This window comes from Pezoporus wallicus, unplaced genomic scaffold (genome assembly GCF_028554395.1).
Source record: "Pezoporus wallicus isolate ANWC-B61680 ecotype Strahan unplaced genomic scaffold, APGP_CSIRO_Pwel_v1 contig_6274, whole genome shotgun sequence".
Lineage (NCBI taxonomy): Eukaryota > Metazoa > Chordata > Aves > Psittaciformes > Psittacidae > Pezoporus > Pezoporus wallicus.
This window is the reverse complement of record NW_026635738.1, coordinates 1,036,969-1,063,634: the sequence shown is the minus strand read 5'-3', so window position 1 is coordinate 1,063,634 and position 26,666 is coordinate 1,036,969. Positions and strand designations below refer to the sequence as shown.

Sequence of the window (26,666 nt, the reverse complement as noted above, 5' to 3'; positions counted from 1 at the left end):
GGCCGGCGCGGAGCCGCGGCCCCGGGATGTCGCGGAAGAAAGCGGCTCGGAGCAAGGGCAGCGGCGCCGCGCCCTCCGCAGCGCTGCCCCCCGCACAGCAGGGCCATGGCCACGGCCGCGCCGCCGCCCCGAGGGGCTCCGCGCCGGCCCCCGACCTGCCCCGCAACGGCGGCGCGGCGGCGGCCGGGCGGCCCTCGCTCAGCAGCAGCGGAGAGTTCTACGACCTCGCGTTCAAGGTGCGGGGATGGGGCGGGCACGGGGGCGGCCAACGGAGAAGTTCGCGGGACCGGGCGGGCATCCCTGCATCCGTCCGTCCCTGCATCCTCCATCCCTTGATCCTCCATCCCAGCCCGGCATCCCGTGCCTCCTGGCCCGCTGGGGCCGGGCGCGGCTGCACCGGCGGAGCCCTCGGCTCCTGCGGAACTTTAGCAAGTGCCGCTGACCGAAGGCGTTCCGCTGCGCTGGGTTATCGCAACCGCCTGCTTCCTCCGTAACAACGTCAAAATGCGGTTGTGGAGCGGGTGGCGGTGCGCCCTGGGTCGCGTCGGATCCGCGCCGGTTGCGGTTGAAACGGCTCCAGCTTGGGCTTTATTTAAGGGCTCGGATGGCTTCTTGCTGCTTCAGAGCCTGGCGAGCGAGTCACAGATGAAATGTGCTTGCACCCCCCTCCATCGTGCTCCCAGCCTGGAGCTGCCTTAGCGCTTCTGAGGCTGCGGATTATTAGGCTTGGAGGAGATGCTGTTTGCCATGGCAAGACCAGCCTTAGCATGCTGCACTGGGGAGCTCGGTGCTGGTGGCGCTCGGTGTGGCCATCATGGTGTTGAGATTTGGGACGTGAGGTCCAAGAAGTGGATTCGGTAGCTGTGGGAGGCGGTTGGTCCTGATACAGCTGCAGTAACGTTCAACAGCTTCCCTAAAATGGAGCCAGCTCCGTGTACATGCTGGTCCTTGGCCCCGGGAGCGTGCTTCTCCCTGCCCACGATGGGGCTTTCCCTCGGAATTGTCCCCATGGCACAGGGATGAGCTGAACGAGGTGCTGGATAAGCCCAGATGCACCGGGTAGCCAAATCCCCTGCTAACGGTCTTAGCGGTAGAGAGAAATGGGTTTGTATTCAGCAAAACCTGGGCTATGAAACTCTCTCCTTCCCCTATCCTTCTCTGGAGGTTCCGAAGCTCTGCCAGGGCAGTGACCAAACATCAGTTCCAGAATAGGGCTGGATCCTGACCGTTGATCCCTTGCCATGAGCCGGGCCCCCGGTGCTGCGGTGTGCCCTGGGTGAGGTGTTAATGGTGCTGGGCAGGGAGCGGTGGCTTTGCAGGGTCACCCTGCTCCAGAAAAGGGTTTTTTGCACTAAAAATGACGGTTTCCCCCCTGCCCTTGGCTCTCCTGCCCCTGTTGCGCCAGGGGTTGGTGTGCAGCTCTGCTGGGACACTGGGTGCTGGGACACTGGGTGCTGGAGCACCACAGCTGCATCCCACTGCCCCAAACCAAGTTCCAGCAGTGCCACCTCTCAGAGGCTGGGCTGCAGCGTGGTGCTGGTGGCATTTGCCACTCCTGGTGGCTCCCGTGTGGGTTCAGCATGACCCAGGGCAGCACCTGCCTCCAAACCATTGCAATCCAGTCACGGGCTAATGGCTTCTAGAAAGCAACCGCAGCGCTTTGGGGAGAGAGGGTGAAGCTATGGAAGTCACTGCGGGTGCAGGAGCCCCTAATAGAGCTCAGGGGCATGGATCCGGATTTCAGGGTGGTGGGGAGCTGTGATCCTGCCAATGGGAACGGGGTTGGTGGCCCATGGATGTCAGGAGGGCTCACGAGGAGCAGAGGCTTTGGGGAGCTGTGTTTGGGAGCAGCCTCCGCTCTGCTGTGGTTTCTTTGCCGCAGGGTGGGTGCCTGCCCTGTTTGCACCCTGGGGCTGCTGCGGAGCAGGGAAACTGAGGCAGGCGGCACCGGGAGCCCCACATGTGTGGGGTGTTTTGTGGGTGCCCTGGGACAGTGCGGGGCCCACAACCCCCAGGGGGTCTCAGCTTGCCTTGCCCAGACAGCACCTGTGGGTTTCAAGGGGTGTTTGTGCCCCCATGGGGATCTGTTAAGTATTGGGTGGGGGAAAGTGTCTTGAGTTTGGCCAGTGCTCAGGGACACACATGGTGCAGGGTGGGCAATATATAATGATAAATATTATTAGTAATAATGTATTTATATAATATAAAAAAATACATCATAATCCCACTGTGGGTCCCCCCTTCTCTCCCCACCCTCCCCTGGGTCCAAGGAGTTCTCTCTTGGATGTGCTTTTCCCCCCTCAAGAATACGGGATCTGCTGCCAGCTCCCGGTACGGGGTTTTCTGGGATGGAGTCGGGTAACAGCCACGGGGGGGTGTCCTTCCCAAACCCAGTCTCTCACACCCTGTCCCTCCATGCAGGTGATGCTGGTGGGCGACTCGGGGGTCGGCAAGACCTGCTTGCTGGTGCGCTTCAAGGACGGTGCTTTCCTGGCCGGCAGCTTCATTTCCACGGTTGGAATCGACTTCAGGGTAAGTGCTCGGGGGGCTCCTTGCCCCCCGGCTGGGGTCTGATCATGAATAACAAAACGTTGCTCCAAGGACTCGAACCTCATCATCCCGATGGGTGTCAGCTCCGGCTGGGCACCATCTGATGGCACTGCTTCACTGGTGCTTTGCCTGAGGATGCGGGAGCATCTGCTCTGTGTCCTGGGGATGCTTTGTGTAAGAGCAACTGCTGAGGCCTGAGCAGCTGCCCAGTGAAAGCGTTTCTGTTTCAGTCAGTCAGTTTCAGTGGGTTTAAGGTTTGCTTTTCCAAAGCACCAACAAATAAACACGAAACAAACCTGGCGTAAACCAGAATCCCCTGGAAATGCCTCCCGAGCACAGCTCTGGGGTTCCAGCATGGGGATGTGGTGCTGGGGTGGCTCCTGCTCCCTCCAGCATGGCAGGGATGTGCTGTGCCAGGGGGTCTCTGAGCTCTCAGAATATAACAGCAGTGCATCGGTGCTGCTGGATGGAGGGGATGATGGGAGGAATGGGGGCAGAAGGGGACACGAATCATGTCCTGCCATGCCCTGGTGTGTGCAGAGCATCCTTTGCCAGGTGGGAATATCTATTGCCAATGGGGCTCTCAAAGCCTTCTCTTGACTGTATTTCCTGAGCTGGGGCTGGTGATGGATGCTCAGGGATGCTGTGCTCCAGCACCCCCATGGGACAGCAGAGCAATGGGGGCAGTGACTTTATAGAGGTGGCATCAAAGAAACCTTATGGTGGCTGTGAAGGGCAATCAAGGGAGCATTTGCTGCCAGTTTGGGTTGCTGGCCCCAGGATCAGTACTCCAGGTCCTCATAGTTCCATAACCATCTGCTTCCCCCCAAATGCACCCTCAGGACCAGTATATGCCCAGTGTCTGTGCTGTCCCTGCCCTCATCTCAGGGCACGGTCTCTGTCTCTCTATGCTTTTTGGCTCCGTTTCGGTGCTGCAGTGGCGATGGGTGGGTGCAGTGAAGAGCGGGTGGTGATGCCACACACCGGTGTTGCATCTTCCCAGCCGCCTTTCCTCAGCAGCATCTCGCATCTTCCCCTTTCCTGGAGGATTACGGAAGATGAGTGTCTCTTGTAACCTGCTGTTTCACTGGGGTGTGAATAATAACTTGCTGGTACAGTGACAAGTGGAAGAGGTGGGGGATAGCTCTAAAAGCCTTTAGGAAAGGCTGGTCCTTCCTGCAAACAGGCTCTTGGTGCAGAGTGCGGTGGGACTGGTGAATTGGAGCCCATCGTCCTATACAGAGGTAATTACACGATGTTTCAGGTGTTCTTACAATGAAAAGCGTTCTATTACTCCTTGCAGGGATTGATACCGAGGGCAGTCGCACGGTCCTGTGACTTATTGATTAGAGCAAACCACTGCTACTGAGGAGCAATCAAATTAGGGTTAATTTACTGCTGTAATAGAGCTGCTGGAGCTACATCGGTCTGAAATGGGCATATTATGCAGTGAGAAGATCGTGTGTGTGCCCTGAACTTGTTATTATCAGCTTTAAAAGGTGCTTAAAATCTGGGGGGGGGACAGGACCTGGAAGTAGTTTTTGATCCCCCAGCTCTGTCTCCATTAGGATAACCCTACTCGCAGGTGCCCTGTAACTGAGCCCCTCTCACCATTCGCATCACGATGCAGATGAAGCTCTTGGGTGGGAGCGCTGGAGGCTTCTGCTGCGAGAGCGCATTTTGGCTTTGCTGCGTGTCTATCTAACAGCCGAGCTGTCACATCGCAGCTCCTTCCCGCTGTGATCCCGGGATTTGGCAGCCGCTTCCCTGGCTGCAGCGAGCGCGCCTGTTTGCGGCTGCGGGTGAAGGCAGCCGCGGGGTTCCGCCGCCTTGGAGCGGCGTAAGGTGCTGAGCAAAGGTGGGGGTTTGGTGTATTGGGGGTTTTGGTGGGGTTTGTGGTGGTCACTGAGTCCTGGCAGAGACCAAGGGGACCTCCTCAAGGCTGAGCTGTGCTCCTGTGCATGCACAGCCTTGTTGAACTGGGAGCTGCTGCGACCCTGGGAAGCCATAGGGATGGAGCTGTCAGCTCCGCACATTATTCTGGGGACTCTTCACTCCTCTTGATGCCGCTGGTCTCTGGGGTGGGATGGAGCGTGCTGGGGAGCAGCCCTTGTGCCCACCCAGCTGCTCTCTGCCTTCTCTCCCAGTCCATCCACTGGTCCCAGTGGGCTGGAGCGTCAGCCGCTTGTTTGCAAGGGTGTCAAACCACCAGATAAATGCAAAGCTGTGGGTAATGGGTAATGTAGGCATGAGGGTGTGTAAATGAGCAGAAATACACTCAAAATGAATCATAGAATCCCAAACTGGTTTGGGTTGGAAGGGACCTTAAAGCTCATCCAGTTCCAACCCCTGCCACGCGCAGGGACACCTTCCACTAGAGCAGGCTGCTTCAGTCTGCCATTACAAATCCTAGCGGCCCACCAGGCTTTTCCCTCCTACTGTTTTCCTTTAGGGAGAACCTCTTGTGTTTGTTTATCATCATCTGTTAAACAAAGCAGGATGCTTATGTAATTATATCTAGAAAATAAACTGCTGATCCTGGGGAAATAGCGGTGATTGTAGGATTAGAGAATGCATCCAAATGGTACCTGCTGGCTTCCAGCTTTGGAGGTGCTGAGTCCTTTGGTTTCCTTCCTTTGGAAGTTGGGTTTATGGAGTCCCACTCTATGGGTACCTCCTGCAGGGGCTTGCTTGGAGCAACAGAAACTCCTGTCTGAGCTGTGGAGCTGCATCCTACAGAGTGGAAACCCTCTTAGGGGAGGAAACAACACCCTGCCTTGAGCATCTCAGTCACAGGCATTGCTTTTGGGGCTTCCAGCCATTGCTGGGTAACAAAGGGCTTCCCATGAGCTGTGGTGTGGCTGTGCTGAGCCATGGTATGAGCTCTTCCTCTTCCTCCTCCTCCTCTTCCCCATGGCTGGGGGGTCTCGGGAGACCCTGCGTGCTTTCCCAGCTCCATATGGTGGGATTTCAAGGAGCAGAGTCTCCTGGAAAAGAGCAGGTTTATCGCTCAGGGGTGTGAATCCCATGCTGGTGCTGCCGAAGGAGCCGCTTTTCGCTGTAATTCTGGGAATGCTGCAGAAACCTCGTCAGGAATCGAAGCTGTGCAGCCAACAGTGCCTCTGCCTTGTCACAACAGCGAGCTAACACGAGAGGAGGCTCGCCAAAGTGCCGCGTGAGCCTCGCTGGTGATGGGCTCTGCGGCTGGTGGTCACAGCCCCGTGCTCCATCCCCAGCTGTGCTGGGTCAGCAGAGTCAAGACATTGGTACTGATGGGGCCTGAAAAGAGGAGAACATAAAGGGGAAAAGAGAAAGATGAGGTTTTTCTCCCTGGGAAGGTGCTAATGAGCTGCTCTGCATCAGCAGGGAGATGGTTTCTGTGTTAGTCAGGGGGATGAATCCATCGGGAAGCGCTTTGCTGGCGGAGTTCAGAGCAGGGAAAGAACATGTCTTTGTGCTCTCCAAGGTGTGCTGTGGTATCGCTGCTCTTGCGGCCCCAAGGGGAAGGAGCAAACCAACGTCCCCGTGGTGCAAAGCTTAAGTGGTGCGGGAGGAGGAGGGAAGCAGCTCCAGCACCGCTTTGCCCTTCCCAAGCACACAGCTGGGCACAGGGAACGTTCCCTCTGAAGCCGTGCTTTGCCCCAGCACGGGTTTGTGCTGGTTGTTACCCTGCAGGACCCTGCCCCGCTCTGCTCCAGCCTTGGCTGTGCCTCAGTTCATCCCCCTTGCTGCTGTGAATTGAAGCTGTCACTTGTGACCCTGAGCTTTGAGGACTCTTGATTACAGCGAGCCCTGTGCTGCTCCGGGGGTGGAATCAGCAGGGTATAATATAGGGCTTTGCATAAGAGGTTTGTTGCATCTCTGTTTGTTTTCTATAGCGTGTGTGTGTGCACCTTCCATCAGCACAACAGCAGCTGCTAAACTCAGCATGAGAGATGGGAAGCTTCAATCCCAGTGTGCAAACCACCACTGGATCCAGCACGTCCTGGGTCTCCATCCCTGTAATGCTCCAGTGCAGCCTTTGCCCTGGTACCTCCCTTGGAAGGGTTGGTGCAACCTGGAGCTGCCTGAAAGCCAAGGGCTGGCTTTTATCTCAGCGGTTGGCATGGAGCATTAGCAGGGCTAATTTTCTGATGGATCAATCTGGAAAGAAGTGGGAGGGGATTTGCTGAGGCCAGAAGAAAGGAACTGAAGGGGTTTAATTCCAGTGTGTCTTTATGGAAAATTATCCCGGAACATTCGAGGGAAGGGGGTCTTGGCATCGAGCAGAGCGTTTGGTGTCTCTATTCTCAGTCTTTGCCATGTTTCATGGTCGTTGTGTGGGGTTGTGTGAGGGGCTGCAGCACTTGGATGGGTTTAGGCTGGTCCCTGCCAGGGGTTTGCTGTACCAATGGATGTGACCAGGCTGGGACAGGAGCCCTGAGCATGGCAGGGGGATGCTTGTGCCCCAGCCTTGGGTATGTGTTTCCAGCAGCAATGTGCCTGAAACGGGCTCATTCTGCATCTCCAACTGCTCCAGCTGAATCTTAATAGGAGCCAGCAGCTGATTTCCTACTTTGGTGTTTCTCACTGTGAGGAAAACTGGGCTGGATCCACCCGGAGGAGCTTTCCTGTGACGCTTTCCAACTCTTCTCCCTGGTTTGCAGGCGAGATGCTGGCACCGATGCCATGAGGATGAGGAGCTGCCCGAATCTGGCAGCAACTCAGGCAGGTCCTGGAGCTCTCGCGCAGTGAGGGCAGGAGCCTTGCTGGCCGCAAGAAGCCTTGGTTCCATCGGTTTATGCCATGTGTGGCTATTGGCCATCAGCCTTTCCGTGGCTGCTGCCGGTCCCTATTGCCGCTCCCGGGACGGGCTCTCCAGGGAGCAAAGAGCCAGTTTTCCTGGGAAGCGGAGCCCTGCTTCGCTGCGAGCTGCCGCTCTCCTGCCATTTGCATGCAGGGGCTCAGTTGCCAAGAGATGCTGCGAGCGGCGCCCGTGGCGCCTGGTGTTTTATTCATGGTCCTGTGGCTCCTGCTCCTCCTCACCCCCCTCCATGTGCTCCAGGGCTGCAGCACGGCAGCACATCACAAGCACCCCCGTGCCGGCGGGGTCCCCGTGGACAACCGGCTCCGTTCCTGCCTTGGGGAAAGCAGCAGGGAACGGGATGGGTGTCTTCAAGCGGAGGAGTGCTTGAGCCGCTCTTTAACTGAGCGGCATCACGACAAAGAGCCCGGTTAAGAAAGCTCTTAACCAGTTTGCAGGGTGTGAAAGCGCCTTCTCTGCTCTCGGAACGCCGGGAGCTCTCCCATCCCTTTGGTGCCTGGGAAATACCCCCGGGAATAGATCGTGTTTGATCCGGGTGTGAAATCTTGCATTTCAGCTGATAGTGAGAGCGCTGGGAATGGGGGTTTCGTGGGAGATGCTCTGGGAATGGTGCTGGTGTCTCCCAGGCTTCCCAGTGCACGCTGGCAGCTCGCATCCCCATGGGTCTGTCCAGGTCTGGGGTGGTTGGAATGAAAGGTGTCAATAGCTCGGGGTGTTCCCCTGCAGCAGCATTGGAAGGGGTGTGCCTTGGAAAACCAGAGGAGTTTTTGCCCTGTGGGGAGCTGGGTTTTGGTGCAGGGTGATGGATCTGCTTGTGAGCATCTTCCCTGCATCACCCGTCACCATGGGACCGCTCTGCCCACTCTGAGGCACTTCCCCATCTCCAGGGGTGCGGATCCATGCCCTGCTTCACTCCAGCTTATCAGGCTCCCCATGGAGGAGCAGGGCGAGGAGGAAGGCTGTGGGCACACAGATGGGTTCTGTCTGTGCCTCTCTGGGCGGTGGCAGGTCAGGAATTGGCGCATTTAGGTGCTGGAGCATGAGCTGCTGTGTGATGCTGGGTCCGCTCATGGTGTCAGGGCCTGGGAGGGAGCGTTTTATAGCCAATAAAACATTTAAATGGGTCTACAGTCAGTCTAAATGCTTTGACTATTTAATGGAATACATTTGGCTTAATTTCACGTTCATCTTTGTGATAAAGATTGAATTCAGCTGTGCAGAACTGGGCTTTCTTTGAAAGCAGAGGGGTTTATGGGGATGGGCAGGCTTTGGGGTGCTCTGCCCCTCATTGACAGGCATTTGGGGGCACCATGGTCCCATGGCTCTCACCTGGCTCAGCCCTTGGCAAGGGCATCATCCTGAAACACCAGCACCTTCATCCTCTTCCCCAGGATCCACTTTCCTCCTTGTGTCTGCAGAGGGTGGGGATGGGGTCAGGTTGGTCTCATGTGGTCCCTTTTGTTGGGCTCTGGGAGGATGGAGCATCAGCGTGGCAAAGCAGAATGACAGCAATCGGCTGTTCAAAGCCTGGAACAGAGAGTGCTGGTGGAAGAGCATCCCTTTGAGAGGAGGAAAAAACAGGGAAACCAATCCCATCCAAGTGGATAGGAGCTGTGTTTCCGGTGGATGGGGCTGCAGCGTGGTGTGTCTGAGCAGTTATCCACTTGTCCTTGGCTGGTGATGGGGACACACTGTTCCTATGGCAGTGAGGAGCCCAGGGATCCAGGGCTTGATTACCTGCAGAGCCTTTGGAAGCAGAATGTGTTGTTGGTGACTGAAGGATGCAGTGAGCAAGGGGGGGCTGCTGCCTCGAGGAAGAGGGTTGGGAAAGCACAGAGAGCTATGGAATTCCTGTATGAGGCAACAGTGGTGGTACCATGGGGACATCCCTGCCTTGGAGCATGGGATGGGCTCAGCACTGTGCAGGGGTGATGCTCTCCTTGCTGGGCTGCGCTGCTGCTCCTGGTCCAGCCTGCAGTGGAGCAGAGCCATGGTGCTGCTGTACCCGTGCTGCTGCTGCCTCCATCCAAGGGTGATGGAGCTGCCCTGCTCCCTGGCAAGGATCTCCAGTTGGAGCAGTGCGACTGGTCCGGCTTTGTTTGTTTAACAGGGGCATAAAGCATTCCTAATCCTGGCTGAGCACCGAGTCACTGCCTTGAAGGATTGAAGAACCTCTCAAAAGCAACAACAAATATTTCATCTTTAGGCCTGCACTGGAAAAAAAGACTTCTCCCTGCTCATAACTCGTGTTGGAGCATGTGGCCCTTCGGCTTTATACAGCGATGCTTGTTGCCCTGATCCGTGTCTGTCCCAGGTGGAGGAGAAGCATCGGGGTGCATTGGGGATGCTTCAGGTTGGGGAAGATGCGGTTGTGACAAACATGGTGGGTCTGGGGTCAGTGCTGCCTGCAGGCAGGAAAGGAAAGGTTGTCTAATAGGGGGTGTAAGCCCATGTGAGGATGCAGCTGGTCCTGTCGTGAGCATCTGGGCAGGTTGGGCTTCATTTCGGGTGGGTTATCTCTATTTAGTCCATTGAAGGAAGGGCAGTGGTGGGAGCCGGTCCCTGCCGCATCACTGCAGCCGATGGCAGCCATGGAGCCGAGGCGGGACCTCCTCTGCTGGTGTCCCAGGACATGTCCCCGTCCCCCCCCGCCGAGCTGTGACATTCCCGGCCCTGGTGTCACACCAGGGAAATGGCGGCTTTGCCTTTTCCAGCTTGGCTGGTGCAGTGTCGCCACGGCAACGGCGCGGCCACCCCCCGGAGCCGGATTATGGCATTAGCGCGGATGCTGGCGATGGGCACCTGCGGTGGGTGGGATGTGTGCCGGGAGCTGCTGCTCCATATGGATAATGAGGCTGGGCTGAAACAGGCTCCTGATGCCGAGGTGAGCCGCTGGCGTTATCCCTTTGCTCCCAACCTTGAAACAAATCCCTGTTTGTATTCTCTCCCCCCAGAGGAGCAGGAGGCTGTTGGAAGCATCCAGCCCCCCCCCCCCCCCGGAAGCAAAGCCCTTGCCTTCCATTGGACAGTGATGCTGAATTTGCCCTGGATTGCTGGGATTTGCTCCCACCATTCCCTGCCAGCCCCTCCATCCCTTGCTGCTTCCTCTGAGCCAGTGACTAATTAAAACACAACTGCGTGGCAGGGGGAATGATTCAGCCCAGTTTGTTGCTGGGGGGCTCGTAGCAAAGACCCCAGGGACCAGCTTGTTGAAGGGGGCTGGTCCCTGGATGAGCGTCTTGCAACTGGGATTCAGTGTCCCAGGCGGTGCAGGGACCCCTTCCCACTGCATTTAGGCTTTAACGTGCACTTCCCCGCTCGGTGCTAAGCACACCGGGCTCTCGGGAGCTGCAGGGAAGCAGCCCTGTTTCCAGGGTCATTTCCTGAGCCCTTTCCCCTCCTTGCACCCATCCATGGCCTCGCCTGGAAGCACCGGGATTGCTGCTCCTCCTGGTGTCAGCTTTGAGAGCCCAGCGCAGGCTTTGGCAGCGGCACTGCCCGGCCCACACAGCCCGGAGCAGCGCCAGCCTCGGGATGCGGCTTTCCCGGATCCGGGATCTGAGCCGGCTGTGCCCAGCACGGCCCCATGGCACGGCCCGGCAGTGCTGGTCCTGCAGGCCGGGCAGAGCCCTGGTGGTGCACGGTCCATGGCACGCTGCCCCGGGCAGCCAGCATCGTTGGGTTATGTTCTGCTGTGACCATAAGGTCTTGGGTGTTTCCATAGGGGTCCTGTGTGGTCCTGGTGGATGGAAGGAGCAGCATCAGGGATGTGAAGCATCCCAAGCCGTTACTCTGCTGTGTTGCATCCTCGGGCTCCCATGAGTCAGAGCTTTCCAAAGGAAAAGCGCTCCTGCGTGCTCGCGCATCCCAGGTTTCGGATGCGTGGGATTTTCTTTGTCCCCTTGGTGCTGCAGCACACGTGGTCTGGAGCCAGCCCTGTGCAGCTTGAATGGTGCTGGGTCCTGAGCCCCACGGGCTCTGCTCCTGCCCAGGGAGCCCAGCCATGGGGCCAGCAGCCCCCTCCCCAGCTCCTTCCCTAGACCTGCCCTGGTTTGCTGATGTGCCCTGGGGAAATGTGGCTGATGTGATGGGAGCAGAGCAGGGCTGGGATTTGCTTCCTGGTGAATCCCGCTGCACTGCTCAGGAGAAGGGATGGCTCTGGGTCATCTCAGTGGGGCATCCCTGTGGTGTATTGCCATGGAGCATCCCTGCAGTGGTGCATCCCAGCAGAGAGCTGCAGGGATGAAAACGCCCAAAATGTGCCCTCTTGGTAGCACTGGAGCATCACCTGCTGTGGGGGACGAGCATCCCGTGTGGAGAGCTGGTCCTGCCGCAATGGGATATGCACTGTCCCCCTGTGCACTAGAGCTTGGCGAGCGGCTCCCTGCGGGGCTGGTGCTTGGCAGGTGGGACCGAGTTCAACCCCAGCTTCCTTAAACCCATCAGTGTGCTGCTCTTATGAATGTGCATGAATTAATGCGAGAAGTGCTTGACAATGCCGAAAATAGCCCTGTTCCCGAGCATGCCTCTGTGCCTGGCAGATGTGCTTTTCCCTCCTGAATGATGCACACGTGAGGCCGAGCTGCTGGGAGCACTGGTGGTGCCATAGGGTGCTGCCAGGGACGTGATTGATGCTCCGTGGGATGAGCCTGGTGCTGCCCCTCATTGCCTCCCGGTGCCCGGCACTGACTCACTTGGCACCAGGAGGGCGAATGATGGCTTTGGTTGGGCCAAACTTGTTTGACTGATGGGGGGGTTTGGTGTGGAAGCACCTCCCCATCTTCCAGGACACATCCCATGCTGGTGTGAGTGTGCTGGTGCAGGAGGGTCAGTGCATCCAATGGGCAGGAGCACGGGGTGGTGGTATTGCCACCCATGGCAAAGCAGAGCCATTGTGGTGAGTGAGGAGGAGATGAAACCTTGGACAACCCCATATGGATCCTGGGAAGCAACCACAGGGCTAAGGAGGGTCCTGGCCCTGGGGAGGAAGCCAAGACTCACCATGCTTCAGCCATCACTGCCACTGCTGCCACTGCACCATGCATGGGAGCTGCTGCAGCACTGCAGAAACAGGCTGGCATCAGGGAGCATCACAGCTCTGAGCATTGCAGACCTGGCCTGTGCCATTCCCAGCGTCTTCCTGGACTTGTGCAGCCTTGGGACAAGCCCATGCTGGTTGTTCAGCCGCTCTCTTCTCCTTGGATCCTATGAAGGATTTGGGTTTATGGCACAGGGAGAGCTGCAGGTGAAGGATGTGTTTGTGTGTGTGTGTGTGTGTGTGTGAGTGATACAAAGCTACAGATCCCCTTGCCAGGTCTCTGGGGATTATTGCTTTTATTTTTAGGGTCGAGAAGTGCTGTTTAACAGCGCTGTTTGCAAGGGTGTCTGCAGAAGGTGCTGTGTTAGTGCCGGAGGTTTGCTGCTGGGCTGTTGGCGCTGATGTGTTCAGACCTGAGGTTTGCTTCTTTTAACTGGGTTGCAAAGTCTCCTCCGAAACTTTGGGCAGGTTTCCATCCCGGTAAGTGCCAGCCCTGCCACATGAAGGGGCAGTGCAGGGATATAGCTGGTTGCAGGCACTGTGCTGCACCAGGGAGTCTGGGTGGGCAGAGCTCCAGGGCCATCCTCAGGAGCAGTGACCCCACTGCCTCCAGGAAAGCTGTGCTTTATAGCCAGGATCATACCAAAACCTGGTTCTGCGGCTCCAAAGCCAAGTTATAAACAGCCTTCAGACTGGGATAGGCCGAATGGAAAAGGTTTGGATGAAGCATAACACAAAGGTAGTGATTCCTAACTGCTTGCTTGGGGGCTTCCCAGAGAAGGGATGGGCCTGGGGCTCCCTGGATCACCCCATGGCTCCGGCTGCTATGATGGGAGCGCTGGGTCCAGCTGCACTTCCGACACAAGGACTGGCTCCTTTGACATTGAACTTGAAGTCATTTAAGTTGGAAAAGACCTTTAAGTTCATAAAAGTGATGCACGTCTTTATTCCTCCCACTCCAGAGTAACCAATTCCCTCTATAACAGCAACGGATGTCCCATTTTTCCTTCCCGGTGCATTGGCAGGCATTGTGTTTGCTGTGAAGGAGCAATGGTATGGCAATAAATGCTCCGTGGAGATTCCTGTCCTGCTTTGCAGCGTGGCATGTCCTTGATGAGGAGAATGAAGAGGGATGTGTGGAGCAGCACGTTGCTGGTCCTCAGTGCGGGCAGGATCTGCAGGAGCCAGCTCTGCCCCTTTGTCTCCAAGGATGCTTCCTTTAGAAACAGGGGTGGTTTTAAAGCATCTGTTATAAAGCAGGAAATAAGAAGAGATGGAAGGTGAGGAATGCAGGGCGAGGGTGCAGGGATCATCATCCCATGGGCTCCATCCGATCCTGGTACCCAACGTTGTGCTGGGAGCTGCAGGGATGGGCTGCAGCCTTCCTCCTGACTATCGCATTTTGGTGGCTGTGCTCTCCAGGGCTGCTGTAGCACATCCTATCCCACGGATTTTTCATGGTGGAAAGCCCATTTTCCATGGTTATCCATGGGACTGGGGCACAGGCTTGCTGTGATGTGGCGGGGATGTCTGAAGCCTCACACAGCCACATCTCCTCCTGTTGGCATGAGCCCGAGCAGCCCCATTGGGTTTACAAGCATCGATAGCCTCATCTGCCTCTGCCTCCTTTAAGGAACCATCCCCTTGGGAGCAGCTGGGCTGGGAGGGAGGGTGCCATGGACCCAGTGCTGGATGCTGCAGGGCACAGGCGATGCCGAGAAGCAGAGTTTAAACTGTGTGATCCTAACCAGATCCTCTTAGCTCTAATCTGTCCCTAAGACAGGATTCTCCTTGCCAGAACCCCCTTTTCTCTGCAGCCTGATGTGAATGGCAGACGATAAGTCACTAATTCTTCAGTGTGTCTGCTCTAACAAGAGCCTTGACTCTTATCTCCTGCAGGGCTGGCAGCCAGGGAGATGCTGATTGTGCTCTAATGTAGCTTACATGGGTCCTGACAAAGCCTGGTGCTGCAGACATGCCTGGGGTGCTGTGGGGTGCAGGGAAGGGGCTGTGCTGCCCGTGGGGCTCTGCAGGGCATATGGGGGGGTTTGTGCCCATCAAGCTGCACCAGGGGAGGTTTAGATGGAGATGAGTGCCATGGGTTAGTGGTGGCCTTGGCAGTGCTGGGACTGGATGGGCTTAAAGGGCTTTTCCAACCCGGTTGATTCCATGTTTTCTATAGGGCAGATTGTGGGTTCTCCCATGTTGTCTGCAGAGTGTGGGGCAGGTTGTGCCCTGGCATGAAGGAGAGGGGGGGACACAGTGTGTGACCCCTCAATGGGGGCATGTGGAGGGGGCACAGGGATCAGAGGCCTCATCTGCTGCACGGTGCTGTGCTGCTGCTGCTGCCTTTCCATGGGGACTGCTGCTGAGCTGAGCAGCAAGTGCTGACACGTCAGCGCTTCCCAAAGGATCCTGGCACCCGGGATCGGTGCCTGGCTCTGGAGCAGCTCTGAGCAGGCAGGAGTGTGGGAGTCCTGGGGGGAAAACATGAGGCAGAAGTAGCTGGTTTTAGCTGCAGGGTTGGAATGCACGGAGCTGCCGGGGAATCACCTGCCCTGCAGTGAGTGGTTGGGTTCCCTCTGAGAGCAGAAGGTCCATGGGATGAGGAGGAGAAGAACCTCGTCCATGGGATCAGGAGGAGGGGATGGGCAGAGTGTGCTGGTGGTGGCACAGGGGGACCACCAAAGGTGCATCCCAGCGCCTGAGGCATCCTGCAAGGGGTCAGCATGGATGGAGTGGGACCGCATCCAGCCCGTGTCCCTGCCTGCTCTCCCTGTCCTCAGCGGCTTTCCACGGGCTCCAGCACAGAGCTGGGCTCTTCCCTCCCCTGTCTCACAGGGGATGTGCTTCTGAGATGGTTTATCCCTAAGCTGGAGGTGTTGGGCTGGATGTGCTCTCCATCGAGAGAGGAGATGGAGATCCCTGCTGGATGCGCTGCCCTGTGGTTCAGCGATGGGCAGAGCAGCCCTGCTGTAACCTGCTTTGAAAGCCGCTGTGAAGTCAAGATGAGAGCTCAGCGCTGCTCTTAGAGCCCCGGTGTCTGCTCAGGGCTGATGAAACTTAACTCTTTGTTCCCACTTTCTGTTTGTGTCTGACCAGCCCTGGATTTAAGAAGCACGGATCCAGGGGCTGATACTGCCTCCTTTTTGCTCATATCAAGCTGCTGCCGCACTCCCAGTGCCGTGTTGTTCCTGGGCTGCGGATAATGCAGGTTGGGAAAGCTCCAGCTCCTCACCCACAGCCTGCTCGGATGGCCCATACCCCGAGCCACCTCCCAGCCACCCGCACCCCCTGCCTGGGCACTCTTTGGGCCCAGTTTGCTTTGGTTTCAATTTCCCCAATGCAAACGCAGTCAGGATCACCCAGTTCGGCTGCTTTAACTCTGGGGACCTTTGGGAGCAAAGGAGGGGTCTCTTTGCACCCCAACCTTGGCAAAGGGCTGGGCTATCCCTGTGCCAGGCGGCTGTGGCTGGAGGGGATGCAGAGCCGCCGGGGCTGGCATCATCGTGTGTGTGTGGGGAAACTTGGGGGCTTTAATGAGCAGAGTTAATGCCGGGTCCTGCTGCTTTGGGCACGGTTCCACATTGATCCTCAGTCTATTTTTGCAGCCGCTTTTGGAGGTGGTTTATTTGTCTGTCTGCTACAGCCCCATCACCACTGCATCCCCTTCCTCCCGGCACAGGAGGCTCCATGGGATTTAGATCCGAGTCCTGCCTTGCGTGGCGCTGGGGTCCCTCAGCATCCCCTCAGTGTCCTATCGCCCTCCATGCTCCTTGTTTTCCTCTTGGCTTCCCAAAAGAAAGGATGCCCCAATCCATCACCCACTGTGCTCCCGGGTTTCTCTTCTCTCCCCATCTCCAGGTGACCACCCCAATGCCTTGGGGAGGAGCAGGGCCATGGGGTGGTCCCTTTGCCTGTCCCCAAGTGCCGTGTGTCCTTTGCAGCCGTGCCCAGCACCCCCGGGGGGATGCTCTGATGGGTGCTTCTGGGCAGCAATCACTGGAGCCAGTACCCATCAGAGGTACCAGGGAGTCAGGGTAAGGGGTTCCACTGCTTGGAGCCTGAATGGCACCAGCGAGCAGCTTCCCGATTGTCAGCTTAATTGTGAAGCGAGTTAATCCATGTATCCAATTTAACCTTTAAGGCTTTAATTAATGAGTTAATGCGTGGAAAAGCCGGGCAGAGGCCGGGATGTTGTGTGGTTGCTGACCCTCGGTTATGCTGCTGCTTTGCTGGTATGGGCTCAGTGAATGGGATGGGCTGGGATGTACCAGTCGCTCCCAGTGTGGTTCCCTGGCACACTGGGGACCTTGGGGACCAGGTAAGTGGGGGCGTTGGGGACACCTTGACTTGGGTGGGAGCATCACCCATCGCAGGATGCACATTCACTCCATTGTGGGCATCTTCTCTTCCCTTTCCACCTCCAAATAGCTGCTCTCATCCAGTCGCTGGGGCGGGATCCTGCTGGGGCCGCTGCTGTGTTGTTAATGCTGCTCTTAATTGAGGACCATCTGCACTTGGTAATTTAATTTTCCCTGCATCTGCAAGGTTCCAGCTTTATTTATCCAAGGACCTGAGGGTTGTTTAACTCCCGAGCATCACGTCCCTCCAACAGAGGCACTCCAGGCATCCCGCTGCAGCCCCTGCAAGGACGCAGCACAGCCGATGCCCCAGGAAAAAGGGCACATAAAGACTGACATTGCAAAGAGCAGGGCTGTGGGGATGGATCCCTTCCTGCTCTGTTACCTCTGTTATGTTAAACTGTGCAAGATGAAGAACAAGCCCTGAGCAACACAACCCCTCTCGTTGCCATCAGTCTCGGTGCATTGACAACCCGTCTTTTGTCTTTGGATGCTTGTTAGCAGTTCAACCCCGCAGCCGTGCCTTTGAAGGGCTGGGAGTACAGGATCGAGCAGCAGCTCCTTAAAAAGTAATGAGAATTGGAAGCTGGGAAGTCTATTAACTGAGGTAGGGGGGAAGATTTGGGTGTCTGGTTGGCATGGCACTGATGGGAGCCATTGTGTGCTGCTGGAGGCAGCCCCAGCCCTTCCCACCCCTGCTCTTCCCACCTTCTCCTCGGCTTCTTACTGGTGTTTTGCACTGCGCTCAGGCACAGGAATGGAGCAGGGATGCAGGCTGGGATGGTGCAGGGATGCAGGCAGGAGCTGCTGCTCTGGATGCCTCTGGCTGTGTCTCCTGCCTGCAGGAGCATCTCTGCAGCTCGTCGCCCTGAAACGCTGCTCAGCTCCATACCCAAACCCTGTGGGATCCATTTCCTTCCTCCTCCTGGTCCAGCAGCACCTGGGGCCACGTGCAGCCTCTAATGAGGTTTCAGCATTCCGCCTCCTCCACAATGTAAGTCAGTTGTAATTAGTGCGTCTCCTGCTGCTGCCAGCTTTGCTGCTAATGAAGCTCCTGGAGTGGAGGGTGACGCACGAGGTGCAGCGCTGGGGCTTCAGCTTCCTCCGCTGCTCAGCAGATGTTCCACTGCCATGGTCCATGCTCAGGGCCATGTTCTCCCTCCCTCCATCCTGCTCGCAGTGAGCGGGCACACTTGGAGCGTGGCCATGGTGGGGACATGGCCACATCCCCGGCTACAGCAGCCGGCAATGAAAGGCCTCAGTGGCATCATCCTGGTGGGTGATGCTGGGTACCTGCATCCCGAGGTGCCAGTGCTTGGGGCCGGGTGATGTGGGATGCACAGGGGTGGTTTTGGGGGTGTGTGCTCCTGTTTGCCTAGAGGGGCTTGGTGGCACCAGAGCTGGTGGCAGAGCCTGGCTGAGAAAGGCAGGGAGCCGAGCGGGATGAGGGCATCCCTGACCACCCCGTAGGGGGATAGAGCACCCCATGGCTGCTCTGGAGTCATCACCACAGCAGCAAACGCTGCCCCATCCTGGTGCACCATTCTCTGGCTGTGTTTTCATCCCATCCTACTGATTATTGTGCTGATTCTTGTGGACCTAAGCAGGCAAATCAATCCCTTCCCTGCTCCTTCCCCTGGGACCACTGGATCTTTGGGATTGTGTTTGATGAATGTGGTGCAGCGCATTGGACTACCGGATGCTCTGGGACGTGGTCTGGATCCATCCCCTGCCCTTGTTAGCCAGGACAGCGCCCAGAGGAGCACTGATGGGCTCCCCATCCGCACAACCCCTCTCCTCCTCCTCCTCCTTCCCACCTTTCCTGCTGAAACCAAGCAAAAAAGGGGAGGAAAAAACAACACGGAGACAAACCAGCGCTCGCTGGGAGTAAAACGGGCACAAACAGCAGGGAAAGGAGGTATTTTTAAGCTGCTGCCTGCATACGGAGTGCTCGGCTCCGTCTTCTGGAGGCCATGGAGTTGGGCTGCTGGTGCTCAGTAATCTATTGCTGGAGGTATCCCAGCCCTCACCGCACACCAGGCACGGGCAGTGAGGTACCCAAAGAGGAGCAGCTCGCAGCGGGTGCAGGGGATGATCCTTGGACTGGGCCGTGGTGAGAATGGTTCCAACAGGGGCTGGGATGAACGGGTGTGAGTTAAAAAGCAGGGAGAGGAGATCAGCAGAGGGGTTTTGGGGGGGGAAACACTGGGATGCCCCTGTCCCCTTGGGGTCCTGCACGTGCTCACCCCTCACTGTCCTTTCTCTTCTCTTTCAGAATAAGGTGCTGACGGTGGATGGGGTGAAGGTGAAGCTGCAGGTACGTCCCCGCGGTCCCAATGGGTGTTTGGGGCTGAGCAAAGCCCCTCAGCAGAGGAGCACCCCAAAAGCAGGATCCCCATGTCCATCCCTTACTGCTGCATCTCCCAGGCTTGTGAGCCCCTTTGGCTGCTCTGCCCCACGGGCAGGAGCCTGCTCTGGTGACGTGCAGGAGATTCCATGTCCCTCCACAGCCGGAGCTGCTCCAGCCCCCCCAAGACCCCCTTGTTTCCCTGATCCCTCTGCTCGGAGCTCAGTTAACACCATTAGTGCTGATATCCCCCCCCTGCCTTCTGCAAGCACATCGCTGCATTAAGAACTGATGAATTAAATCAGTGGGTCCCCGCTCATCCATCTGCCCGATGGATTTTCCCATTAAGGAGCATGCTGGGAGCCCTTTGCCACGCACCATTATCTCCACACACTGAGGAGCTGGAGGTGATGCTGCAGCATCGATCGCACTTGTCGTTTTCCTTGTTACTGGCCTGGGGAGCAAAAGGATGAAGGAGGCTCTCGGGGCTGCACCATGGGGGTTTGGGGCTGGGTTTAGGAGGGTCCCTCGGGGTGGTACCGGGTTATGACTGATCCCTCTGCTCCATTCTGCCCTGCAGATCTGGGACACAGCGGGGCAGGAGCGCTTCCGCAGCGTCACACATGCCTATTACCGGGATGCCCACGGTAAGCACGGACCCCGGTGCTGCCCCCCAGCTCTGTGGCTCCCTCTGAGCTGTGATTCCAGGCCAGGGGAGTTGGGAGTCACTGGGAAGCAGGCACCAAGGATGGAGCAGGCTCTGCGTGCCGAGGTGCAGACACCGGGAGCCCACGGCTCCCAAGGTGTATTTTACATCAGGGGACTCGGTGATGCTGTAGCACCATGTATCCAGGCATGACCTGCAGCAGGGCCCTGGGGACCAGTGAAGAATAGGCTCTGCCCCACTGGCACTATGGCACCGGCACTAATGCACCGTCCCTGTCTCCACAGCCCTGCTCCTGCTCTACGATGTCACCAACAAAGCATCATTCGACAACATCCAGGTACAGCAGCACCCCCAGGGTCCCCTGCGATGGGCTGGGGTGGTTGTGGGTCAGTCTGAGCTGCAGGGGATGGTGGTGGAGGTGTGAAGGGCTGTGGTTGGTGCTGAGCTCCTGTCTCATGGGGGCCTGCCCATGAGGACACCGGAGCACAGGCAGAGGAGGTTTCCCTTCAGTAGCGCATCAAAGGGGTGATGGATTCGGTTGAGCAGCAAATGAACACTGTGTGCAGTCACAGCTTTACTGAGCAAGATGCTCCCTCATCTTCCTCTGCTCCTTTGGGCCCCAGTGGGTCAGGTTTGGGCACTGCATTGCCCCATCTACCCTAGTGCCAAACACAGGCAGAGGAGAGGGTCCCATCCTGCTGCATGCTCCTTGTCCCTGCAGACCTGCCTTTCCCAATGGCTTTTGAGGGGGTCCCTTGTGCTGCTTGAGTCTGCCCCCTCCTCACAGAGCTGATTCCCCCCCCCACCTTGGGTGCTTCAGGGGTGCTGGCGTTGGGGCCAAAGGCTCTGTTAAACCTGGTCTTTGGTGTCCCCCCTCCTTATGGCTGCTGGGGCCCCACCATCACAACAGGATGTGATTGCTCATGTCCTGGACACGCTGTACAGCGCGTGCTGAGCAGGCTCTGAGCTGGCAAAGGCACCCTGTGCAGGAGGTGCTGTGAGGCACTGACACCCCAAGGTGTGGAGCTGTGGTCCTGGGGGTCCTGCACCCCCCTGGCCATGGGTGCCTGGAGCTGGCCCTGCTCTGGAGCATCCTTCTGCTGGCAGCCCCATTCCTGCCACCCCTCTGTGCCCACAGCTCTGTGGTGGGGACAGGGCACATCCTGCTCCCGTGTCACCAGTGTTGGGAATGCTTCCTTCAGGCTGGGGTGGGCGGTGGTGGCATTGGAGCTGGATGGCTCCTGGAGAGGTGTCTGTTAGTGGGTGTAATGGAGTGTGAGTGCTGGTGGTTAATGGGGCTGGGGGTCTGCACTGAGGCTGTGATCCCGCAGCCAGGCAGAAAATCCCTTGGAGGTTTGATGCTGCTGGGTAACGTGGCCCCATCTGCAGCATCAGCCCCATGGGGACACGGGAGGGACATCCATGGGGTACTCCTAGCCCCGGTAGGGAGGAATCGGCACCCAGGGCTATTGCAAGGTGCCAGAAGGGAGCTGAGAGTGTTGGTATGAGGGACTGCGTGTCCCTTGGACCAACACATCCATGGAGCCGAGCGCACTGAGCCCAGCCCGTGTGTGATGGGGACTAGGGGCTGCATCTGCATGGGTTAGGCTCTAAGCCTGGATCCCCCCTCTCTTCCCTGGCCACTGGGTGCTGATGCAGGATGCTGCCGGGTGAGCATCACCCATGGGCGCTGGGAGCCGGGGACCTGAGCTGCAGCAGCGCTGCACACACCGCAGGGTCAGGGATTGCAGGGAATTAGGGCAGGTTTGATGGGATTAGCGTGGATCTGAGGGCAGGGAAGGCTCCCCACGGCTTGGGGAGGCAGGGTCAGCCCCATGCCGGGATGAGTGCATTGGGCACAAGGGACAGCACGTGCAGGACAGGGCACATCCCGGAGCAAACCCTTATCCTTATCCTCCCAAAGGAGAGTTAATCTGACCATCCCAGCTGAGCTTTAAGTCCTGCAACCACAGGGCAAGAGGCAGCTCCTCAGGCAGGGCGCTGCCAAATCCCTGCCTGCAGCTCCTGCCTGTTTCACATCCATCATCCTCCTCCTCCTCCTCCCCTGGCTGTGTCCCTGCAGGCCTGGCTGACAGAGATCCATGAATACGCACAGCAGGACGTGGTGCTCATGCTCCTGGGAAACAAGGTGAGCCCAGCCCCTGGCATTGCCAGAGCCTCCTCTTCCTCCCATGATGGCCCCTGTGATGGAGACGTGCTGCAGGGACCCCAGGGGGGTGTCAGGGTCCACGGGGACAATGGTTTGGAAGGACAAGGACCTTGCAAAGCACCCCAGGTGGCTCTGTGCTGCTGCTGTTTGCAGGTGGATTCAGCCCAGGACAGAGTGGTGAAGAGGGAAGATGGAGAAAAATTAGCCAAGGTACATGAGGACTGCTGCTGGTGATGGCTCTGTGCTGTGATGGGGACGTGTGGGCGCGTATGCAGATGTACCCCATGAACTGGTTAACTGGAGACCAGCCTGGCCCACAATACCTCTGGGAATGCTTTGCTCCCCTCCTTCCTCCCCTCCTTCCTCCTCTTCCTTCTCCTCTTCTTCCTCTAAGCCTGCACTGACGTTTTGAGCTTCTTTGCCCTCTCAAACCAGTTCAAGGCTGTGTAAGAGATGCCTGAGCTGTGGGTCCTTGATCAGCTTTTCCTGCCCCACACACACAGCTCCTGCCCCAGCGCAGGGTATTGGCTCCTGTGACAGGAACCCGTGCTGGCCGGGGCTTGGTGCAGGCTGGGAACCCTCAGGAATATCCCCATTGATGTTTCTGACCTCCCTGTGCTTTTCCCACAGGAATACGGAGTGCCCTTTATGGAGACCAGCGCAAAAAGTGGCCTCAATGTGGAATTAGCGTTCACAGCCATCGCAAAGTAAGTGGCGGCTGTGCTGGGCACCGGGGCAGGGGTTGGAACTGGATGAGCTCTAAGGTGCCTTCAACCCAAACCATGCCGTGGGTCGAGTTCAGCTGCGCTGGAGCAGGCGGCTCCGAACCTAACGTGGCTCCCTCCTCCCGCAGGGAACTGAAGCACAGATCCCTGAAGCTGCCCAACGAGCCCAAATTCAAGCTCCACGACTACGTGAAGAAGGAAGTGCGAGGCTCGGGCTGCTGCAGGTCCTAACGCGCCCGGCGCGTGTGTCCAGGGACTCATGCCAAGTGTTCGTGTGCCGCGCTCTCCCTGTGGCCGTGTGTGCATGTCCGTGTGTCCTGCCTGTACCTGCCCGCCGCCGCAGCACGGGGAGCCGCAGCAAAGGCGCTCTGGGATGCTGAGCCGTGGGGCAGGCGCTGCTTCCCGAGCCCCCGTCGCATCCGTTGGCATTCCCGGTGTGGATGGGAGGTGGGTGCTCGGGAAGGGACCCGGATGGGTAAACCTGGTCGTCTCCATCCCTTCAGCAGCAGCCAGGAGCTTCTTTGACGTTAGTTAAGAATCATGGTGTGGGGAGCAAACACCTTCTCCCCGCTGACATCCAGGTAGGAAAAGGTCCTGAATTCCCTTTTCTTTCCCTGCACACCTGGAATTCTGCTGTTCAGAGCCCTGGGCACACAGTGAAAGACTGTTTTGGAGGCCACTGTTTTCGTAGTTATGTCCATCTGATGTAAAACACAACGGAGGTTTGTCCTCTGCCCTGCAGAAGAGCTTCACTGTCTGAGTAAGCTCTGAGCAAGCTCCCGCTCCCCTGTGTGTTGTACAGAGATCTCCTGGGTGTCTCTCTGTCAGGTAAAGGCTTTGGTTCTCTCATTCTGCCGTTTCTAGTACTTTAATGGAGAAGAAATCCAGTGCATTGCAGCTTGTTCTAAATGCCTTCATGTGAGTGCAACAGCGTTTTTAGACTGCAACAACGCTTTGGTATCTTCAAAGTCCTCTTGGGACAGCTCTTTCTTTTAACGAAGCAAGCTGGGGGCAATGCTGCAGGCCTGGCTTTCACAGGCTTCAGGCTCTCCCGCCAGCTCCCTTCAATGGGCTCCTCACCCCTTGGGTCTGTGTCAGGCTTTTGGCTTTTTTTACTTACAAAAAGCTGCACTTCTAAGTCCAAATTTGAACCGAGAGGAAGAGCTCGGCCTTTGGCAGTTCTCCTCTTTGCAAATTGCGTTTCCCTGCACTGCCCTAAATGAACCATGTGAAACAACACAACCCAGCCATCCCCAACACAACCCCAGCCACTCGCTGCTCGGGTGGCCTTCGTCAGCCTCTCCTACACGAAGCTGCTGATCTGTTGTGTCCCTGCCTGTGGCAAGGGGATTGGAACTGGATGAGCCTTAAGGTCCCTTCAACCCAAACCATTCCATGAGTCATCTCACAGCCACCTCCATCCTCATTCTGTTCAGCACATCCCTGTCCCCAGTGCCCCTGGTTGCACAGACGCAAAGCTACAGGGAGTCTGTAAGCAGCGGTACCCATCATGCTCCCATCAGGCTGCCTGCCTTCTCCCAGGGCAGAACACTCTTACATCTATCTTGCCGTCTTGAAGGAGCTGTCAGCTCTTCACTTCTTCAATGTGGGACCAAAACCAGTTTCAAAACTGATTTAAACAAGGGAGATGTCAATGCTGCCCTTTGGAGTGCTTTAACTAAGCCAGCTGGGAGCTAACTCTGCTACAGCAGACGCATCACAACCGTCTGAGGGGTTACACCTGAACCCTCAGGCAGACTCATCCCCCAGCGTTCCTGCTGCAGGACTGGTATCCCATGGGTTGGGGCTTGATTTTCCATGGGCCATTACTGCCACCAAGCGATGAGGAATCCAGTGCCGGGTGTGCTCCCTGAGCAGAGCGCTCGGCTGCACACACAACTCCATGTTCTGCTGCCTCCTGGTTACAGCTTTGGTTTCATTCCTGTTAATAAAGTTTTTTAATAACCCCTCTGGCTACAAAGGGATCTGATCGTCCAATGGAGATGCCTGCACTGGGGAATCACACACAGCTCATTCCTGAGCACATCCTGAGCCTTCAGTGACCAGCATGGGGTACTCTGTGTTGTCTTAACCTGGCTACTGCCATTCCAAATGTTCTTATAAATCCATTAGCAACAAGAGAAGGGATAAGGGGAATCTCCATCCTTTACTGGATGCAGCAGGAACATCACAACTGATGTCTAACCAACCTGACCTTCCACAAGGTGAGCTGCTCAGTGGATGGTGTCTTACCTGGACTTCAGTAAAGCCTTTGCTTCCCACAGCATTCTCCAGGAGAAACCGTCTGCTCCTGGCTTGGATGAGCAATAATCTTCAGTGGGTAAAAAACTGGCTGAGCCCGGAAAGTGGTGAGAATGGAGTTAAACCCAGTCAGTGGCTGGTCACAAGTGGTGCTCCCCAGGGCTTGGTGTTGGGGACAGTTGTTTAATGGCTTAATTAATGATCTGGATGAGGGCATTGAGCTCACTGCAAGACACGGAGGTGCTGGTGCAGGGCCTGAAGTGTGATGGGGAACGGCTGAGGGACCTGTGGGGTTCAGTCTGGAGAAGAGAAGGCTCAGGGGGGACTGGATCGCTCCCTACAAGTGCCTGACAGGAGGATGGAGCCAGGAGGGGCTGGGCTCTGCTCCCAAGGAACAAGGGATGGGACAAGAGGAAACGGCCTCAAGCTGCCCCAGGGCAGGTTTAGATGGAGCTGAGGAACAATTCCTGCCCCAGAGGGTGCTCAGGCATTGGAACAGGCTGCCCAGGGCAGGGCTGCAGTCACCGTCCCCGCAAGTGTTCACACAGCGTGGAGACGAGGCCTCAGTGCCATGGGTTAGCGGTGGCCTTGGCAGTGCTGGGAATGGTTGGACTGGGTGAGCTTAAAGGGCTTTTCCAACATGAACAATTCTATGACTCTAATTAAAGGGCTCCGGTCTAAGCTGAGCTGTAGCAAGTGTATTAAGATGCTCTGGCTCCCCTTAAGGTAAGCGAGCAGAGAAGTTCTGCCAGGTGCCCTAATACAGAGCGTAAAGTCAGTTTTGTTTTATATACCAGGGATGCGTCAGTAACAAGAAGCAAAAGCAAACCAAGTATTTTAAAAACTTTATTAAAACCTTTAAGCTCCAAAATTGGCCCAATACAGCATGAAACAGTTACAAGGGCTTAAGCTGACTTCAGGCTGGGTAAAGCACATCAATGAGCACCTTCTATACCAAAAAAGCTCGGTAGCGGTAAGGGCACCGACATTTACATCGTTTCACCAACCAGCCCTGGAGGTGACGCTGCAAACCCCTTCAGCTCCCCCCCCCCCCGTTACCTCAAGCTGCCCCACGCGGCAGGGTTCACTCGACCTCGGGTTTGTTTTAGCGCACCCGATTCCTCAGCGGCTCCGTTGTGTTTCACAGCCCACGCAGAGCACGGGAGCAGCAGCGGCTCCCGTTGGGGCCCCGCCTGCACCGCTCCAACCCCGGTACCGCCGCCCTCGTGTCCTCGGCGCTGCGAGCCGGCTCCCTGCGGACAGAAGGGAGCGCGCTGAGAACAGGCCCCGCCGCTGCTCCGCCCGCCCGCCCGCCCGGCCCCGCCGCCCCCCCCCCGGGCCTCAGCCGTGCATGCTCAGCAGGGGCCGCGGCCGCCCGCCGCCCTCAGACGAGGTGTCAGAAAGGGTACATGGAGGAGATCATCACCGGCCCGGCCCCCACGCCGCGGGCCCGTTACCGGCCACGGCCCCGTTACCGTCACCACCCGCACTCACCTCCACGCGGCGAAAGAGCACATGGCTCCTCCGCGGCAGCCTTTATAGAGCTGCCCACATCGCTATTGGTCAGTCCACCCGCGGACGCTGCCAGTCACAAGCAGCTGGCGTGATCGCCGTCCCGCCCCTCCCCGCGCTCATTGGTGGCCGCCTTTCCTCCCTCCAATAGCGCGGCGCAGCGCAGCGTGGCCCGAGGCGGTGGTCTGCCGCCGTCTGATTGGTCCCTGGAGGAGGCCGAGCCAAGC

General features: G+C 57.4%; 1 protein-coding gene and 1 non-coding gene across 2 annotated transcripts; one reads left to right on the top strand and one right to left on the bottom strand.

Moving 5' to 3' along the window:
- Positions 1–22,994, top strand: RAB26 (RAB26, member RAS oncogene family). Its single transcript, XM_057398101.1, has 9 exons — positions 1–236; positions 2,422–2,532; positions 19,032–19,073; positions 19,684–19,750; positions 20,055–20,107; positions 21,854–21,919; positions 22,094–22,150; positions 22,571–22,647; positions 22,794–22,994. Exons 1-9 carry the CDS (start codon positions 27–29, stop codon positions 22,894–22,896), a joined length of 786 nt encoding a protein of 261 aa, XP_057254084.1. The 5' UTR covers positions 1–26; the 3' UTR covers positions 22,897–22,994.
- A 3,269-nt stretch (positions 22,995–26,263) lies between these two features.
- Positions 26,264–26,358, bottom strand: LOC130593191 (small nucleolar RNA SNORD60). Its single transcript, XR_008970759.1, has one exon. It is a non-coding gene; the product is annotated as a small nucleolar RNA SNORD60 (small nucleolar RNA).
- Between the last annotated feature and the right edge of the window lie 308 nt (positions 26,359–26,666).